Raw genomic sequence first — 19,447 nt, 5'->3', positions numbered from 1 at the left:
CTACTCACTGCTCTGTTCCACTGTGACACAGACCTTCACTGGTAATATCTTCAGAGGGAGTTTATCCGTAGTGTTAAAGCATGGAAACATCCTCTCAGTGAAAGTGTGTGTGATGGTGTGTATGCGTTTGTTAGTATCAAGATCAGAGAACGACAGTTTTCCTCTGTTCCAGTCCAGATTCACTCTGATCCTCTGGAGCTTCTTCTCCAATGGGAGAACAGTGGATGAAGCTGGTGGTGACCGTGCGTAGTATTTACCTTTAGAGAACCTTATTCTCCATAATCCAGACTCTTCGTCTCCCTTCCTCTGTCCAGACTCTGCTGCCACACCCAGTAACCAGCGTGGACTGTCTCCAACCTGGACGTCCCAGCTGTGAGTCCCTGAGTTAAAGCCCTCAGAGCCCAGGACATTGGAGTAATTATCAAACCTCTCTGGATTATCAGGAAGCTGCTGTTTCTCTTCTCCTCGTCTCACACTGGTCAGATCTTCAGACAGGATGAGTCTTGGACCAGCAGTGTTTGGGTCCAGAACCAGAGGAGTGTAGGAGACCATGTCCTTCATCTTGTTCCAGATGTTGAAGGTCAGGTTGCCCAGGTGTTTGGCCTCGTCTATCAGAGCTCCTGAGAGCAGCTGTGGATCATCTGGCAGAGGGCGCTGCTGGACTCTGTCCACTGCAGCCTTGTAGTTGAGCAGGAATGAGACGTCTTCAGCTCTCAGCTGCTCCTCTGTGGCTCTGACTGTGTCTGAAAGAGCTGCTATCTCTCTGCTCAGAGCCTCCATCTTCTCCTTCATCATCTGACTCTTCTGCTCCTCTTCCTCCCTCAGTGCAGCCAACCTAACCACCTCTTCCTCTTCTAGAAACTGGTGAAGCTTCTTAAACTGATCCTTAATCTGCCTCTCTGTGCGTCGGGCCTGGACCTTTATGTGTTTTGCTGTTTGATCAGACTTCACTTTAACTTGTTCAAAAAGCTTTAACTTCTCCTTTAAGGGCTTCAGAGTTTCCTCTAGTTTCTTCTTGTGTTGTGGTGCAGCTTCATCGATGGGTCTGATTCTGTGGCCGCTGTGTTTCTCTGAATCTCTGCAGACGAGACAAACTGGCTGCTGATGGTCCAGACAGAAGAGTTTGAGTTTCTCAGAGTGCAGACTGCAGAGAACCTTTGAAGCTTTCTGATCTCTCTTCAGGATGAAGGACTCACACAGGTTCTTTAAGGCTAAGTTTAAAGGTGGGTCCATTGAAGATATTCTCTTACAAACTGGACACTCACGTGTTGGTTTCTCTCTCCACCAGTTCTTCAGACATTCTTTACAGAAGCTGTGGCTACATGACAGAACAACAGGATCTTTAAAGACGTCTGTACAGACCGAACAGCAGAAATCATCCTCTGGTCTGGAAGCCATTTTGTCTGTGGGTGCAGCTGAAAACAGAGCAGACAGAAAAAAAACTCAGTACAGTCAGGCGTGGCTCCCCTGTCTTCCTACCAACTTCTTATTCTGTCCGTCATTCACCGGAGAACAGGGGAAAAGGGAGGATGAGAAGGAGGTGAAGAAAGGGTGTGTGTGCTAATGGATGCTGGTAGGCATGGTAACAAACAAGCTGGTTTAACGTTTAATTTAACTTTCTCGTCTCCTTGCTGCTTCCAAACTGTCTGGAAATGCTCCTGGAAAGGGTGTGTGTGACGTCTGCATCATGTTTGTATAATGTGTATTGTGTGCATTATATGTGTGTGTGTTGTTTGGTGTCTTGTGGTCAGGTGTGTGTGTGTCCTGTTTGCAAAATTAAAACTCTCTCTCTTTTAGTTGAGCGGCTAAGGGCTTATTTTGGTCAGAATCTTTCAGTTGATGATACAAGCGTAACACGTTCCTGAACGCATCATGTTCACACAAAGGGGCAAAGCTGTGCAGGAAGAAGGAAGTAAAAATCATGAAGAATGTTTCTACAATCTTGATTTTATCTGAAAATATACGCCTGCCTGGGTTTTAGAGACGGAGTTTCAACATTCAAAAGATTATAAATAATAAAAATAATGCATTTTATTTTAGGACACCTTTCAGGACACTCAGCAGAGCGGCCAAGTCTCACGCTTTGGCCGTGAGACACACGCATATCAACCAGTTCACACGCTCACACGCCACACCTCCAATTTCTCACGCAGAGAAATGAATCCCCGTAATATTTTTTTTTTGGTACTTTTACTTTGAAAGTCTTATTTTGAAAAGCTAAACGGACTGAGTTCCGTGACATCCTCTTTCTGCACGCACGGTTTCTTTATAGGTCCATGGCCGTGTGCAGCCCGTAGCCGCAGCAGCCACTTGGCAAACCACCACGGCCACGCCCCCCTGCGTTACACTACAAAACTAATAAAAGCCCGCCGCCTCCCAGTCCCGCCCTTTGTTCAAATTATATGGAAAATGAATGACAACAAGGACGCCGGTATTAAATGAACAAAGAGGTAAGAACACCTTAATTCAAATCAGTCACTTCACTTGATGAGCCTATATTCAAGCTTGTTTTGCATTATGTTATTGGGCTGCCTGGTTGACACACCAACACATTTTTGTTCTAAAATGTTGTCAACATTAATTGAATTAATGTATTGAGTAACTAAGCTTAGAGGTTACTGTGGGAAAAATATGTTCTGAGAAGACATCAAGTGTCATAGATTTAATATAATAATGGTGAATTGAAATTGGATAATTGGATAACCCATACAATGTTGAATACATATAGAATAATTACCTTTATTACAGTTTAACCAAATTTTTTAACAATAGGCTACAGGAGATATTTGAAAGCACTACACATGCATTGTAGGCTATTCAATTAAATTTGTGTCAGCGAAACCGTGAATGTTCTCTTTTACTTTACATAAAAATGAATGCAGAAAAGGCACACATTGCTTCATAAAAATTCACCAGAATGCAGGAAATTGTGAGCATTAAAAGTGTTTAATGCTCAAAATTTTCTGGGGGGGAACCCCAGACCCCCATTTACAATATGTCCACACCCAATGTTTAATTGAAACCTGTCCTACGACTTTGCAATTCATGAATTCGTTTATTTTAATAAGATTTTTGATGTTTTATCACATTTTCCAATTGTCGTTTATTTCTGATTTATTATGAACAATATGTCAACTTGCAGGACACTAGCAAAAATGATTGGGTGGGAAAGAGGACACGGTTTTGGGTCCCTCGGCCAAAAAATCTCACTCCAAACTTTTGGTGAAACTTGGCAGCCCTGTTTCTAATATGTTTTCCACTGCTCTCCCTTTGCTGCCTCGGATGACTGTTTCTCTGTTCTTGTTACAACTTTACAGAAGAAAATTATGATTATCATATGTTGTGTGATTTTGGGAATAGTCGTTGCTTCCATCATTGGGGGAACTCTGGCCTAAACCTCAACCGCAGACACACGAAAAGACACACACACAACAAAAGCGAAAACACAACAGATTCACAATTTTTGTTTCCTGTTAATACGAATGCATCTGATCTAAGGCCGCATGTTTCGGACACTCGGGTGAAGAGAGGGGCGGAGCTGTCAACTGATCACCATCTGGTTGTGAGTTGGGTCAGAGGGGGAAGACTCTGGACAGACCTGGTAAGCCCAAACGGGTAGTGCGGGTGAACTGGGAACGTCTGGCGGAGGCCCCTGTTCAAGAGAACTTTAATTCGCACCTCCTGCAGAGCTTTTCTAGCATCCCTGTGGAGGTTGGGGGCATTGAACCCGAGTGGTCGATGTTCAAAACTTCCATTGCTGAAGCCGCGGCAGGCAGCTGTGGTCTCAAGGTCTTAGGTGCCTCAAGGGGCGGTAACCCTCGAACGCCGTGGTGGACCTCGGTGGTCAGGGAAGCCGTCCGACTGAAGAAGGAGTGCTTCCGGGATATGTTATCTCGGGGGACTCCTGAGGCAGTTGCAAGGTACCGACAGGCCCGAAGGGCTGCAGCTTCTGCCGTGACCGAGGCAAAGCAGCGGGTGTGGGAGAAGTTCGGAGAAACCAAGGAGAAGGACTTTCGGTCGGCACCAAAGTGTTTCTGGAAGACCGTCCGGCACCTCAGGAGGGGGAAGCGGGGAACCATCCAAGCTGTGTACAGTAAGGATGGGACGCTGTTGACCTCAACTGAGGAGGTAGTCGGTCGGTGGAAAGAGCACTTTGAGGAACTCCTGAATCCGACTAACACGCCCTCTATGTTGGAGGCAGAGCTGGAGGCTGATGGGGGATCATCGTCAATTTCCCTGGTGGAAGTCACTGAGGTAGTCAAACAACTCCACAGTGGCAAAGCCCCGGGGGTTGATGAGATCCGTCCAGAAATGCTGAAAGCAATGGGTGTGGAGGGGTTGTCTTGGATGACACGCCTCTTCAACATTGCGTGGAAGTCGGGTACAGTGCCGAAGGAGTGGCAGACCGGGGTGGTGGTTCCTATTTTCAAAAAGGGGGACCAGAGAGTGTGTTCCAACTACCGGGGTATCACACTTCTCAGCCTTCCCGGCAAAGTCTACTCCAAGGTGCTGGAAAGGAGGGTTCGGCCGATAGTCGAACCTCAGATTGAAGAGGAACAATGCGGATTCCGTCCTGGCCGTGGAACAACGGACCAGCTCTTCACTCTCGCAAGGATCCTAGAGGGAGCTTGGGAGTTTGCTCATCCAGTCTACATGTGTTTTGTAGATCTGGAGAAGGCTTATGACCGGGTTCCCCGGGAGATACTGTGGGGGGTGCTGCGGGAGTATGGAGTGAGGGTGTCTCTTCTGAGGGCCATCCAATCTCTGTACGCTCAAAGCGAGAGCTGTGTACGGGTTCTCGGTAGTAAGTCAGACCCGTTTCCGGTGGGGGTTGGCCTCCGCCAGGGCTGCGCTTTATCACCAATCCTGTTTGTGATATTCATGGACAGGATATCAAGGCGTAGTCGTGGTGGGGAGGGGTTGCAGTTTGGTGGGCTGAAGATCTCATCTCTGCTGTTTGCGGATGATGTGGTTCTGATGGCATCATCGGCCTGTGACCTTCAGCTCTCATTGGATCGGTTTGCAGCCGAGTGTGAAGCGGCTGGGATGAGGATCAGTACCTCTAAATCTGAGGCCATGGTGCTCAGCAGGAAACCGATGGATTGTCTACTACAGGTAGGGAATGAGTCCTTAACCCAAGTGAAGGAGTTCAAGTACCTCGGGGTCTTGTTTGCGAGTGAGGGAACAATGGAGCGTGAGATTGGCCGGAGAATCGGAGCAGCAGGGGCGGTTTTGCACTCGCTTTACCGCACTGTTGTGACGAAAAGAGAGCTGAGTCGTAAGGCAAAGCTTTCGATCTACCGGGCGATCTTTGTTCCTACCCTCACCTATGGTCATGAAGGCTGGGTAATGACCGAAAGAACGAGATCGCGGGTACAAGCGGCCGAAATGGGCTTTCTCAGGAGAGTGGCTGGCGTCTCCCTTAGAGATAGGGTGAGAAGCTCAGTCATTCGTGAGGAACTCGGGGCAGAGCCGCTACTCCTTTGCGTTGAAAGGAGCCAGTTGAGGTGGTTCGGGCATCTGGTAAGAATGCCCCCAGGGCGCCTCCCTAGGGAGGTGTTCCAGGAGCGTCCAGCTGGAAGGAGGCCTCGGGGAAGACCCAGGACTAGGTGGAGAGATTATATCTCCACACTGGCCTGGGAACGCCTCGGGATCCCCCAGTCAGAGCTGGTTGATGTGGCCCGGGAAAGAGAAGTTTGGGGTTCCCTGCTCAAGCTGCTGCCCCCGCGACCCGATTTTGGATAAGCGGTTGATGATGATGATGATGATACGAATGCAATCTAAAGTGTAAACTGATATAAAGCTCTCTAACACTGCCAGTATGTTCAAATAAGATATTAAAATTATGTATAGTCTGGTTGGATTGATAATTCTGGACTTTAAGTGAATAAAGGCTTGTTGTTTTGTTTTTTTAAACCCACAGAGAATATCCTTCTGTAAAGCTACGTCTGTCTATATTTTATGAGTGAACTTGATGACTTTGAAAGCATCAGCATGAATCAAAGTAGCCATGTAAAAGACTCACATGGTGGTGACACATCAGACATGCACAGACTGCAACCATGTGACCATGTTGCCTACTCTACCTGTTGCCTTTGTGTTGTATTGTGATGGGAAAAAGTAGAAGTTCCTAGTTAGAGTGCATCTCTCTTTGGTGGGCATCTGTCTTTTTGTTTGCATTTTGAAGTCTTCAAAGCGTAGCATGACCTGCAGGGTTGAAACAAACTATGAAACAAGGCTAAAGACTTAAAAAAACAAAAGCATCACCTTCTTTGCTTACACCTGATATTGCTTTAGCGGATGAATATTATTTTCCGCTAGAATAGTGCACTTTGCGATAAAAGCATGAAACTTTGCATTTAGCTAGAATATGACAATACTAATTATACATAGATAATTTGCAACCAAAACACAGTTTGCATTTTGTAAACTTACTTTTCTGAAAAGTTCCTCAATGTGATGTTGAGGTGGGAAGCTCTTGAATTCATCAACGATATACCTGATAAGGAAAGACCCACGATCTGTTTGTCTATATGAGACAGTATCTGGAGGAAAAACATATAGACATAGAAAATATATTTAGATAATTGTCTGATAAGGCAACAACAAAAAAAGCTGTTTTCAAAGAAACTATTGTTGATTATTCTTGATTTGAGTTAACTGACCAGGGGTGCAGGAAAGAAGAGCAATGAAGTCTTTTTCTTTGTGGACATGCTGCACACGATCCTCCTCTATGTTTTCTTCCTCATCACAGACCTCGGCTGTGTTTGGACCATCACTTACGAGTACTGATCCCTTCCCACCTGAAACACATGTGGCACATTTTAAAGACCATGCGCGAGAGCTTTTCTTACTTAAAAAACAAGACATTAACAGACTTCACATCTGGTGTGAGAATCACCTCCTCTGCAGGCCTGGATTATGATGATCTTGGGTTTGTCGAGCAGCGCAGGACAATTATGTGAGTCCAGGTGTTTATAGATGTCGTTGATTGGGAACTCATCTTGGTTCTCATCTGTCCAGTCTTTACCTAGGATGGCTCCTAGTTTCCCATGAGACATGATAACCACCACCACGCTGTCTGTCTGTTTGAGTTTAGGATGTTTGGAGAACTCAACCAATGAACGGTCAATTTCCTGGGACGACACAATATTAAAGTCACTGCATTGCTAGAAAAATACGACAAAAATATTGATTGATTTTTATTTCCCTTTTATGAAGTACCTTTCCAGTGAGGTTGCTGTGTTTCACCACCTCGTAGTTGAGAGATTTGAGCAGGTTCTCCATGTTCTCCTCGTCTTTCTCCGCTCCATTTCTGTTCATTTTCTCATCAGTGAACTTTATGTTGGTGATTAGCAGGGCCACGCGACTCCTCATGGAATATTCAGACACGGGGTAAATCTGAAAGGCAAGTTTACAGGGAGAAAGTTACACAAAGAATTCACCACGTATCAACGTGATCATCTTAAAGAAATATGTGAACTACGAAACACGTTTATTCCAGCTGGTTAAACAACTACTTTCTATCAAAGTAAGAGGTCATCTCAGATGCACATGGACGTATTAAATTATTTTGTTGCAGTAAAACTAATTTTCTCCATTGTTTCCACTACTGGAAAAAAAAATCTATCAATACAGCCCATGTGAGATATTTGATATTGCTTTTATGAACAACTAACATCTCTGTTGTCCGGTTTTTCCTTCTCCACAAATGTTCTCCTCACCCTGAAGATCTCCTGATCTAGAAAAGGAAATATGAAACAAAATAATTACACACCTCAAATAGTTGCCTCTTAAGAGGATTCCGACAAAGGTAGTGATTTTGGAAGAAGACATTAGAAATAGTTATGAAACATTGCTTTTCTGTAAAAACCTAGTGTCTCCAAAATAACAGTTTTTGTAATCTTTCTACAAGTTTTTAAAAACAACTGTTCTATTTACAGCTTTATGAGAATGCCTTATTCTACAAAAAAATGTTTTGCGCGGTTTCTTCAGTTTCAGAAGAAGGGCATTATTTTCAATGTATAAATCAACAAATAATCGCTCTGTCTAGCTTTAAAAATTCAAAATCACCAAATCTGGACACACATGGTTTTCCTTAATTAATTTCGACCTTTATAAGGAGTATTCATTCAACATCATGTTCATTTTACAGGCTGTAGCTGGTGCTGCAGTGAAACATAATTGTGCGTTATTACCCAGATCATAAAGTGTTATCAATATACATGTAGCTATCGTAATAGTTAACTGTGAGTAGAGCCTTCCATAATGAATGGTGGACAGCAATTGGAATAGCATATGGTCATTGCAAATGCAAATATAGGATTGTAACAATTTTATTCCGTGGTAAGATTTTATAAAGATATAACCATCTAATGTCTGTCCTTGGTGTCGATTTAAACCTCCAGAAAATGATTATAATTACACCTAATGTTTAATTAAAACATGTCCTACGACTTTGCAATTCATGAATTTGTTTATTTTAATAAGATTTTTGATGTTTTATCACATTTTCCAATTGTCTTTTATTTCTGATTTATTATGAACAATATGTAAACTCACAGGACACTAGCAAAAATGAGTGGGTGGGGAGAGGACACGGTTTTGGATCCCTCGGCCAAAAAATCTCACTCCAAACTTTTTGTGAAACTTGGCAGCCCTGACACGGTGCACGAAAACCTTGCGTAGACGGACAGAAATGTGCGGGAAAATGTGCGGTGACAAACGTTGGTATTTATAAAAACATTCTTTAGCCCCCCCCACCCAGTACATGTGCGTATTCCCACGCCAACTTTCGACCATGCGTAGAGCTACCGCAAAAATTTTCCTGACTCGGGGAATCAGCGACACTCAATGGCAACACCACGAAATAAAGCTCAGTCATCAGAAAAACCCAGACAAATGATGCTTGGCACCCAATATATCTAGTCAATAAAATATATAAGCTTACCTTTAGTTGCGAATATATGGCTACTGTAGTCTATGTCATGCAGTTGTGATGTAGGTTGAATTACTTATCAAGTAGCCTAGGTCTACATGTTTTGGTTATATCTTATACGTTGAATCTTATAGCGCTACTTTATAATAATATCCTATACGTCGGGAGGTGTTTCCGTGAGTGGCCAGCGGGAGAGCAAATTTTAAGCCCAACAGATATTAATTAAATTGTATATTTCGTTAGATAAATTCATGTTATGAATTTAGCAAATCATTACACGCATCTCTTTCCCATAACAATTCACCCTGGAAGATTAAACTATAATCTGACGTTGTTGGAAATGTGTGGATCTCACGGGAGATAAACAATGCTCTCGAATAGACTATAGGCATTATTTCACTTGTCACACCATTTTATATAGGCCTACATATAGTAATACAGGTAGCCTACGCTAATACGTGATATTGCATACAGCACAAAGGTGGGCGAAACTGCTTTACAAAGACTACAACGACTGTGCCAATCATGATATGTGATAAGCGCGCAGGTGTGTGTGTGTTTGTGTGCCAGTTACTGCAGCACATACACGTCACAGGCTTTCTTCCTTCCCAGCCGCTTTCTCTGCGGCCGGTTGCCTCCCTTTTTTCCTCATGTCAGTCAAAATTCCGTGCTTATTAAGAGCGTCATCATATTCAGGAGCTATTTAGCATTCGCCATGTATGGTAGATTGTGGGATGAAATTGGGAGGTGAAGTGGGAGGACACGGGGTGGAGATCGTCTGCGCACAATTCACCGCAGCTGGGTAATTATAAAGGGAAGATTGCGTGCAAGTGTGCGCCGCACAGTTTTATAAATCTGATTTTTTTTTGCGCAGCACATTTTTGGCTTTTTGCGGACGCAAAGTTTTAGGATGGTTTCTGCGCACACCGTTATAAATGAGGCCCCAGGTGGTTTTGAGGGAAAGGTGGTGGAGGGCTTTGTATATGAGCAGAAGATTGTTGTAACCGATAGTTATGTACAGGGAGCCGTGTAGGTGAATTCCACTGGGGGGCGACGTGTTCAGATCAGTTTGTGAGTAATGATGCGGGCAGACCAGTTCTGTAGGATTTAGTGTTGCACTGAAGCTATTTTTAGGACAGAGGGAGAGACATGATAGTAGGTAGTGTCTGTGAACTGAATGCAGGTAAGGTGGGCGGGGTTTCTCTTACACACACACACACACACACACACACACACACACACACACACACACACACACACACACACACACACACACACACACACACACACACACACACACACACACACACACACACACACACACACACACACACACACACACACACACACACACACACACACACACACACTTTTCTGTTCATGTCAGTATTAACTTTTTTGTACCTTGAAATGTTTGGACTGCTTAACTTGCTGTCTTGTGATGGAAATTAATTTTGTGTGTATGTACATGTGTATATACAGCTCTGGATTTTTATATATATATATATATAAAACGGGTGGCTTAAATCGATTGATCTGATTGGTTCTTAACTGTTGTATAATGGGCGTATACATAACTGCTATGACGTCCAATCAGTTTGCAGAGTTCCCTATCACTTTGCGACTGAGGAAGTAACGCCGGCAGTTTGTAAGCAAATTAATTTAGGCCTATGCTAAACGGAGGTGCATTATTTGGCTGTGGAGGGTCTAAAGGAGGCTCAGTCTTTGGCTGTGGAGGGTCTAAAGGAGGCTCAGTCTTTGGCTGTGGAGGGTCTAAAGGAGGCTCAGTCTTTGGCTGTGGAGGGTCTAAAGGAGGCTCACTCTTTGGCTGTGGAGGGTCGGGAGGATTTAAAAACACTCTCTGATGGAAACAGGAACAAACTTCAGTCAGTTTGGTGTCCCGTCATGAATGTTGGGCTCCGGCGAGGCTTTATGGAGGAGCAGTAAATATCTTTCTATTATACTTGAACAGTGTGTCTGCCAACTGGTAATTCATTGCCAACTCTCATCCTGACTAGACAAACTGGTATTTATTTGCCGCGATAGTCTGTTTACCTGAACATTTAAGTTAATTTATCAAGTTAGACTAAATGAACCTTTTTGGATTAATTCAGTGTGAACAAGACGTGGTTTAGTGTGTGAGGGTCTTACCTATGGGTGGATTCAGAGCCAGCACCAGGTCATCCCTCTTCATTCTAATCAGACAGTCAGTGGTCCTCTGCACTACCTCCTGTGGGTAATGTTGAACCATCAGATCCACTGTCTCGTGCCTGGTTTTACCCTCCAGTTTGCATGTTGGGATCTTTCCCAGGTTTTTCAGATGCCACTTGAACACCTTGAATTCCTTGTCTTTCAATTTTTCCAGAACTGTTATAACCCGAAGTGTTGTTTGATGATCCGCCATTGCTCACCTGTGAAGGTCAGAGGACATTTTCAGTTTTCTGTTTTCATCAACCAACTTTTGATTCTCTTTAAGGCAAGGCAAGTTTATTTCTATAGCACAATTCAGACACAAGGCCATTAAAAGTTATCTAATGTGAACAGGTATCCACATTACAATGTAGGGAGCGGCATAAACTGCTAGGGCACGGCACATGTCATGGCCACAGGGCACTAACAAAGATAGAGTTACTTGGTTCATTAAACTAAGAAATAATTTGTCCGTAAATCTCTTTTCCTTGTTTCTAAAAAGCGAAACAGCAAGAAAACCAAGTAACTGTATTGAAGTGGAAAGAGGAAAATACAAAGACCTATACCATGGGGGCAGTAAATAATGTGAAAATGTCTTTAAAAGGAGTGTTAATAATGGCTCATACAGAAAAGAATGGCTGTTTTGTATTGTTCATTTCATATCAATGTCTTAAGAGTAATTATAAAGTATAAAAAGTAGTGAAAAACTCACCGAAATGCGCAGTCACTCTTGGCGTGTCTGAACAAGAAAATCTGATGCAAGAGGAAGAGGTTAAACCAGAAACTCTGATGACGTATGATCCGGTGTGTGTGTGTGTGTGTGTTTGTGTCTGTGTGTGTGTCTGTGTCTGTGTGTGTGTGCCCAAACAACGATGGGCCTGTTCATAACTAATTTATATATATTTTTGGAATGTAATGATTATCATGAAATTTTTTAAGAAACCTCAATTTTGGGGGGGCCCCAGATCATCTCTTTTTCCTTTGTAAAAAATAAATAAATAAAAAATGTTTTGGGGGGCAAACTCTGCGTACCCTGCGTATAGGGAGCGGCGGCCCTGGGAATACTTCACCCATACTGGACCGGCGTTCGATCATTATAAAATCACTATTATAATAATAATAATGTGCTAGAATGGCCCAGTCAAAGTCTAGACCTAAAAACAATTGAGAATATTGAGAAAGACTTGAAAATTGCTGTTGACAGACGCTCTCCATCCAATCTGATGCTGAATCTGAACCTTGAGCTATTTTGCAAAGAAGAATGGACAAAATATATCAGTTTGTAGATGTGCAAAGCTAGTAGAGAAATACTCCAATAGATTTGCAGCTGTAATGGCAGCGATAGGTGGTTCTACAAAGCATTGACTCAGGGGGGCTGAATACTTTTGCACGCCACACTTTTCAGTTTTTTATTTATAAAAAATAAATAAAACCACGTTTCATTTTCATTCCACTTCACAATGTTGCGCCACTTTGTGTTGGTGTATCACATAAAATCCCAATAAAATAAATGTACGTGTGTGGTTGTAACGTGACAAAATGTGGAACATTTCAAGGGGTATGAATACTTTTGCAAGCCACTGTATATGAAAAAAGTTGCTTAATCATGATCATACTGTGGTCTGAAAGTTGAGCTAAGTTGAGTTGAGTCAGGTAGAGCTACATGTGCTGTGGAAAAGCACCATTAGAGTCGTGTTTTTAGTCAAACTCACCTTCAGTGTGTGGAGTGTCACAGTGTTGTAGGAGCTGTGTCTCTTGGTGAAGCTTTGTCCGTCTTCCTTTTACTGCTGGTTATGCAAACTGACAGTCTGCGGGCAACACACACTTACAGTTCATATGGAAAGTATTCACAGCGCTTCACTTTTTCCACATTGTCATGTTACAGCCTGGAATAACGCTGGAAGTTTAAAGTAAAGCTTTAAAATGACATCAGTAGCAACAGACAAAAAACTAATTAAGCAATTTATTGAAAACGGAATTTAAACTGAATTTGAAATCAAACAGGCTTTTCATCACCTGATCAAAAGTTAAAGACCATAGATTGTTTTACGGGACTATAAAGTCAAGTGGTAGACCCAAAGAAATGTCACCTGCACTGAGCCGAAGGATCTGACGTGCAGTCCGTGAAGACACATGCCGATCCTCGACCCAAATGAAGGCCTGTGAGAAAAGGCCTTTAAGAACCAAAAACTTCTTCAAAGACGTCTCCTCCCCCGCCACAGACTTGCCCGTTTTGACTTTGCAAGGGAGCACCAAACATGGGACATGAAAGGTGGAAGAAAGTTTTATTCTCTGACGAGAAATAATTTAACCTGGACGTTCCTGATGGCTTCCTACGCTACTGGCATGACAAGGAGCTCCCACTGGAGATGCTTTCTAAGGGGCACAGTGGAGGAGGCTCCATCATGATCTGGGCTGCTTTTTCCTTCAATGGAACATTGGTGCTTCAGGGGCGTCAAACGGCTGCTGGCTGTGTGGAGATGTTGCAGCAGCATCCCTCTTGACTGAGGGCCTTCATCTGTGTGGTGATGGCTGGGTCTTTCAACAGGACAACGCTGCAGTTCACAACGCCCGCCTGACCAAGGCCTTCTTCCAGCAGAATGACGCTGCTCTGTTGGACCATCCTGCGTGCTCTCCTGATCTAAACCCCATTGAGAACGTTTGGGGATGGATGGGAAGTCTACTAAAACGGACGCCAGTTCTGGAAACACTTGCATCAAGCCTAAACGAATCAGTGAGGTGATCAACAAGAACGGTGTGGGCCTACCCACTACTGATTCCTTTTTTGAAAGTTTTTGTTTGCGTTTTTGAGTATTTAAAGCTATGGTCTTTAACTTTTGATCAGCTGATAAACAGCCTGTTTGAGTTTAAATTCAGTTTTCAATAAATTGCTTAATTTTGTCTCTTGCTCCTCATGGCATTTTGAAGCTCTACTTAAAACTTGGTTACGATTAACCACTGTGAAATGCAAATACTTTGTCTCACTCATGGTCTCTCTGCCAGTGCACGCCAGAGCGACACATGGGTGAATGTTTATGCGCCTACAATGGCGGAGCAGGTAAAAATCCTTCCCAATGTCTGTTTTAATGGTTTTTATCCGGTTTTATCACACTTATGGATCTGAGATGATGCTAGATAACTCGCTGCTTGAAGACAGCAGTGCATTAATGTGGTGACGTAGGGACGAGCGAGGGGACTGCTAACTGCAGTAACTGACAGGAAGTTAGCTAAAAGAACCATTCCGCTTACAGCACCTTTAAATACATACATCAGTATGAAAATGCAAAACCATCGTAGGCATGAAAAATAAAAAAAACATTTCATTTGAGTAATTAACAGTTTATTTTAATGTTTGAAAACAACTTCATGGCTCCACACAAACAAGTCCATTTACAAGATCATAAACAACAAATCAAAATGACACAGAATGTATGAAAGACAAAAGTTAAACAAATCACAAAAAAACAGACACTAATTAAAATAATTTTACATGAAAACGGTCGCCAATAGAAACAACAATCCAAATGCCAAACTTAACAACAAAAAAGTCTATCAATCATTATCCTGTATTTAACCTATGTGGCAGTTTTTTGGACTTTCTGTCACTTGGAAGCTCACAGATCAAAATATGGAGGTCTGTTTGCTTCAGTAGTCACATGGGTGCGACCAGGACTAGATTTCCTAAATTTCAATCTAACAGATATGTATGTAGCGTGAAATTTGTGCGAGTGACAGTGATTAACAAAAAGAAAATTCTCTTCTGCATTCCATTTAAATTTTCCATACATTTTTCCATTGAGAATTATTTTATTTTCCTGCGTTTTTCCCTCAAAACTGTCTGGCCAAAACTCTTGTAAAAGCTGCACGTTTTGATGTAACTACTTCAAATAATACACTGTGGCAGCCGTACTGACTAGTGAGACAGCAGTAGGACAGGGGCAGGAACTTTTACCTTTAATTGTGATTATTATTATCAAAATAAACAGAAAAGATTATGAGAATAATGAGGCAGCAGATGCACTTTCAAAACATGAACAACATCATGAATCTAATCATGTTCATCTCTAGCTGCTCTGTTCCACTGTCACACACACCTTCACTGGTAATATCTTCAGAGGGAGTTCATCCCCAGTGCTAAAGCAAGGAAACATCCTCTTAGTGAAAGTGTGTTTGAAGGTGTGTATGCGTTTGTTAGTATCAGGATCAGAGAACGACAGTTTTCCTCTGTTCCAGTCCAGATTCACTCTGATCCTCTGGAGCTTCTTCTCAAATGGGAGAACAGTGAGTGGACCTGGTGGTGACCCTGCATAGTATTCACCTTCATAGAACCCTATTCCCCAGAATCCAGACAGTTCGTCTCCCTTCCTCTGGACAGACTCTGCTGCCACACCAAGAAACCAGACTGTACTGTCTCCAACCTGGACGTCCCAGCTGTGAGTCCCTGAGTTAAAGCCCTCAGAGCCCAGGACAGAGTAACAATCATCATCATCATCATCATCAAACCTCTCTGGATTATCAGGAAGCTGCTGTCTCTCTCCTTTTCTCACACTGGTCAGATCTTCAGACAGGATGCATATTGGATGAGCAATGTTTGGGTCCAGAACCAGAGGAGTGTAGGAGACCATGTCCTTCATCTTGTTCCAGATGTTGAAGGTCAGGTTGCCCAGGTGTTTGGCCTCGTCTATCAGAGCTCCTGAGAGCAGCTGTGGATCATCTGGCAGGGGGCGCTGCTGGACTCTGTCCACTGCAGCCTTGTAGTTGAGCAGGAATGAGACGTCTTCAGCTCTCAGCTGCTCCTCTGTGGCTCTGACTGTGTCTGAAAGAGCTGCTATCTCTCTGCTCAGAGCCTCCATCTTCTCCTTCATCATCTGACTCTTCTGCTCCTCTTCCTCCCACAGTGCAGCCAACCTAACCACCTCTTCTTCTACTAGAAACTGGTGAAGCTTCTTAAACTGATCCTGAATCTGCCTCTCTGTGCGTCGGGCCTGGACCTTTATGTATTCTGCTGTTTGATCAGACTTCACTTTAACTTGTTCAAAAAGCTTTAACTTCTCCTTTAAGGGCTCCAGAGTTTCCTCAAGTTTCTTCTTGTGTTGTGGTGCAGCTTCATCGATGGGTTTGAATCTGTGGCGTCTGTGTTTCTCTGAATCTCTGCAGACGAGACAAACTGGCTGCTGATGGTCCAGACAGAAGAGTTTGAGTTTCTCAGAGTGCAGACTGCAGAGAATCTCTGAGAAACTCTCACACTTGTTCTTTAAAGCAAAGTCAGGAGGCGAGAGAGGCTCTGAAGCTTTCTGATCTCTCTCCAGTAAGAAGGCCTCACACAGGTTCTTTAAGGCTAAGTTGCGGGGAGGTTCTACCTTTGAAGATCTTCTCTTACAAACTGGACACTCCCGTGTTTGTTTCTCTCTCCACCAGCTCTTCAGACATTCTTTACAGAAGCTGTGGCTACATGACAGAACAACAGGATCTCTAAAGACGTCTGTACAGACCGGACAGCAGAAATCCTCATCTGATCTGGAAGCCATTTTGTCTGTGAGTGCAGCTGAAAACAGAGCAGACAGAAAGTACAGTCAGGCGTGGCTCTCTTCCCTCTTCTACCAACTTCTCTGAGATTAACTTTGAGTCAAACTCACCTTCAGTGTGTGGAGTGTCACAGTGTTGTAGGAGCTGAACTCACTCAGAGAAAGTTGTTTCTTTGGTCTCCGTGTGTCTCTTGGTGAAGTTGTCTGTCCTCTTTTTACTGCTGGTTACACACACACACACACACCTATTTTAGGACAACTTCATGGCTCCACACACACACACACACACGTCCATTCACAACTAATTAAAATGACACAGAATGTATGAAAAAGACTAAAGTTAAACAAATCACACAAAAACATCAGACACTTATTAAAATCATTTTCGCCACTAGAAACAAATCCGAATGTCAAACTAAACAACAACAAAAAAGTCAATCAATATCAATATCCTGGATTTAACCAGGTAGAATTCATTGAGATTAAAATATATTTTTTCAAGAATGACCTGTCCAGGAAAGCAGCATTATGATCAAATAAGCACAATCCACACAGTCACATAAAATTATCATACACCACATTCAGCATCCAACTAATATAAAATACAAGATCAGGGACAAGAGTAATAATATTGCTTAATAATGAGTCAGCAGAACAGGTGCAGCTAAAGAAAGGAAATCCACTAGGTGATGTTTGCTTGCAGGATCTTACAAAATGACCTACAAACACACAGAAATAGACAGACAGACAAAGAGACACACACACACACACACACACACACACTGAGAAATGACAGATGAAATGGGGCAGAGAGGGAATGACATGCTGAAAACTATTATAAGTGCTAGATACAGTTGTAGTTATTTCTATCTTGCTTATTCTATCTTCTTGACTGAATGTGCATGAACATTAAAGGCCTACTTCACCGGTTTGAATATGAAGGTGTACAAAAGGCAGAAAGAGTGTTTTTTTAACCCTATATTTCTCTTTCTCGTGACATCACAGAAAGAGAAATATAGGGTTAAAAAAAAACATACTTTGTAAATATTACTGTGATGTCACAGTAAAAGACATCACAGTAATATTTACAAAGTAAGTTTTTTTAACCCTATATTTCTCTTTCTGTGATGTCACGAGAAAGAGAAATATAGGGTTAAAAAAAAACACTCTTTCTGCCTTTTCTCAGGCTAGGATGAACCGATTTCATTTTTTTTTTGCACATTTATACTACATAGGATCTCAGAATTCAATACACCTTCATATTCAGACCGGTGAAGTAGGCCTTTAACTATCCTCTGGCTCCCCCTGGAGGCCACAGCAGGCTCTTGCAGCAGAAAAATGTCCAATTGAATAAAAGTTCAATAAACATTTAAATTGTGCATTTTGAAAACATGAGAAACAATGTTTTTTTTTTTTTTAATAGTTTATTTTTTTTGTTGCATTCAGGTAAAAGCGACCACTGTATCGCTGATGTGTTTCAGTTTACAGAAACCTATGCAAGACTGCCTTCAAGAAATAGCGTCTTTTTATAAATTTAAACTCTTCTGGTTGTAAATATTTTTATGCCCTGCATTCCAAATCAACTTACTTTTTCTTTTTCCTACACTACATACTAAAGTTCAGAAGAGTTTTAGTCTTTTTACTACACTACATACTAAAGTTCAGAAGAGTTTTAGGGCCACAGGGAGGGGGAAAAAAATAAGATAAGGAAGTTTCTTTTTTCATCATGTCGAGAAATGTCAAGAATAAAAGAGGAATACTCCAAAATGCTATTGGAGTTAGTGGGGCATTTATGTATTTTCAGCATACTACAGTTGACGTGCATGTATTGGGACATCCTAAATCTTTTTCTGGCATACTAAATAGTAGGGAAGTAATGCTACCCTTCACCGTCAAAAAGTAAGAATTCACCCTTGGATATATTTTTAGAGTAAAGCCTAGAAGAGATAATGTGCAGGCATTTTAAGACTTTATATACTCACCGGCCACTTTATTAAGTACACAAGTTCAATTTCTTTTTAACACATAACCAATAAGTCAATCTCAGAAGATCAGAATTCACCCAAGGAGGATATATGTTTTAGAATCAAAAGAAGTGTTGCAAAGATGTAGAACTTAACATTTTAACTGTCATGTTTGCAATTTGGAAAGATGAACAATATTTCATCTTTTTTTATCACTGTTAAAAGAATGTATTTGTCATGTTATATTTTGTGCTTCATTGTCAGGAAAATTATAACAGTTTAGTCTTAGCTGAACAAAATCCAGTGTTAATACACAGCCTAGGCTCTGTAAACTGGTATGTTGCTAGCTATGGTGGGGTCCCTAGTTTACTGTATATACAAGGTTACAGAGCCTAGGCTGTGTATTAACACCAGATTTTTTTTCCAGCGCACAAACAGTACAGACAGGATGCAGATCATTAGCAGATATTCACTGATTTTGACAAATGGGGATTTTGACAACAAGCATTTTCCAGAGTCACTAACTACCCCTTTAAGACAAACTAATATTTGTTGTCATAATCGGTTTTGTATTATAATAAATGAGCTCCATTAATCAAAAATCCTCACGTCACTAGAGCTGGAAAAGTCTTTAACGATTAATTGAATAAAAACACTTTTGTAACGGTAGCTGGTGGGCAAGTAGGACCCAATAGCAGACAGTTTAACGACGATTTATCAAGCCCCACAAAAAAGGCAAAGAATACTGAGAACACAGATAACACACAGGACTAGACTCACCTACAACCACAGTGCAAAGACAGGGAACAAAGGAAAGACAAGGGCTTAAA

General features: G+C 42.2%; 1 protein-coding gene across 1 annotated transcript; it reads right to left on the bottom strand.

Moving 5' to 3' along the window:
• On the bottom strand, nucleotides 1-16,656 carry LOC307257512 (uncharacterized protein; the record flags this gene model as incomplete). Its single annotated transcript, XM_080036774.1, has 8 exons — nucleotides 1-1,403; nucleotides 6,666-6,803; nucleotides 6,902-7,136; nucleotides 7,225-7,401; nucleotides 7,680-7,741; nucleotides 11,090-11,305; nucleotides 13,634-13,769; nucleotides 15,211-16,656. The coding sequence occupies 8 exons, from the start codon at nucleotides 16,654-16,656 to the stop codon at nucleotides 1-3; spliced, it is 3,813 nt and encodes a 1,270-aa protein (XP_079892900.1).
• Nucleotides 16,657-19,447: the final 2,791 nt, after the last annotated feature.

The sequence above is a fragment of the Ammodytes marinus genome (genome assembly GCF_949987685.1).
Source record: "Ammodytes marinus genome assembly, chromosome: 11".
NCBI lineage: Eukaryota > Metazoa > Chordata > Actinopteri > Uranoscopiformes > Ammodytidae > Ammodytes > Ammodytes marinus.
This window is presented reverse-complemented; position numbering and strand designations above follow the sequence as displayed.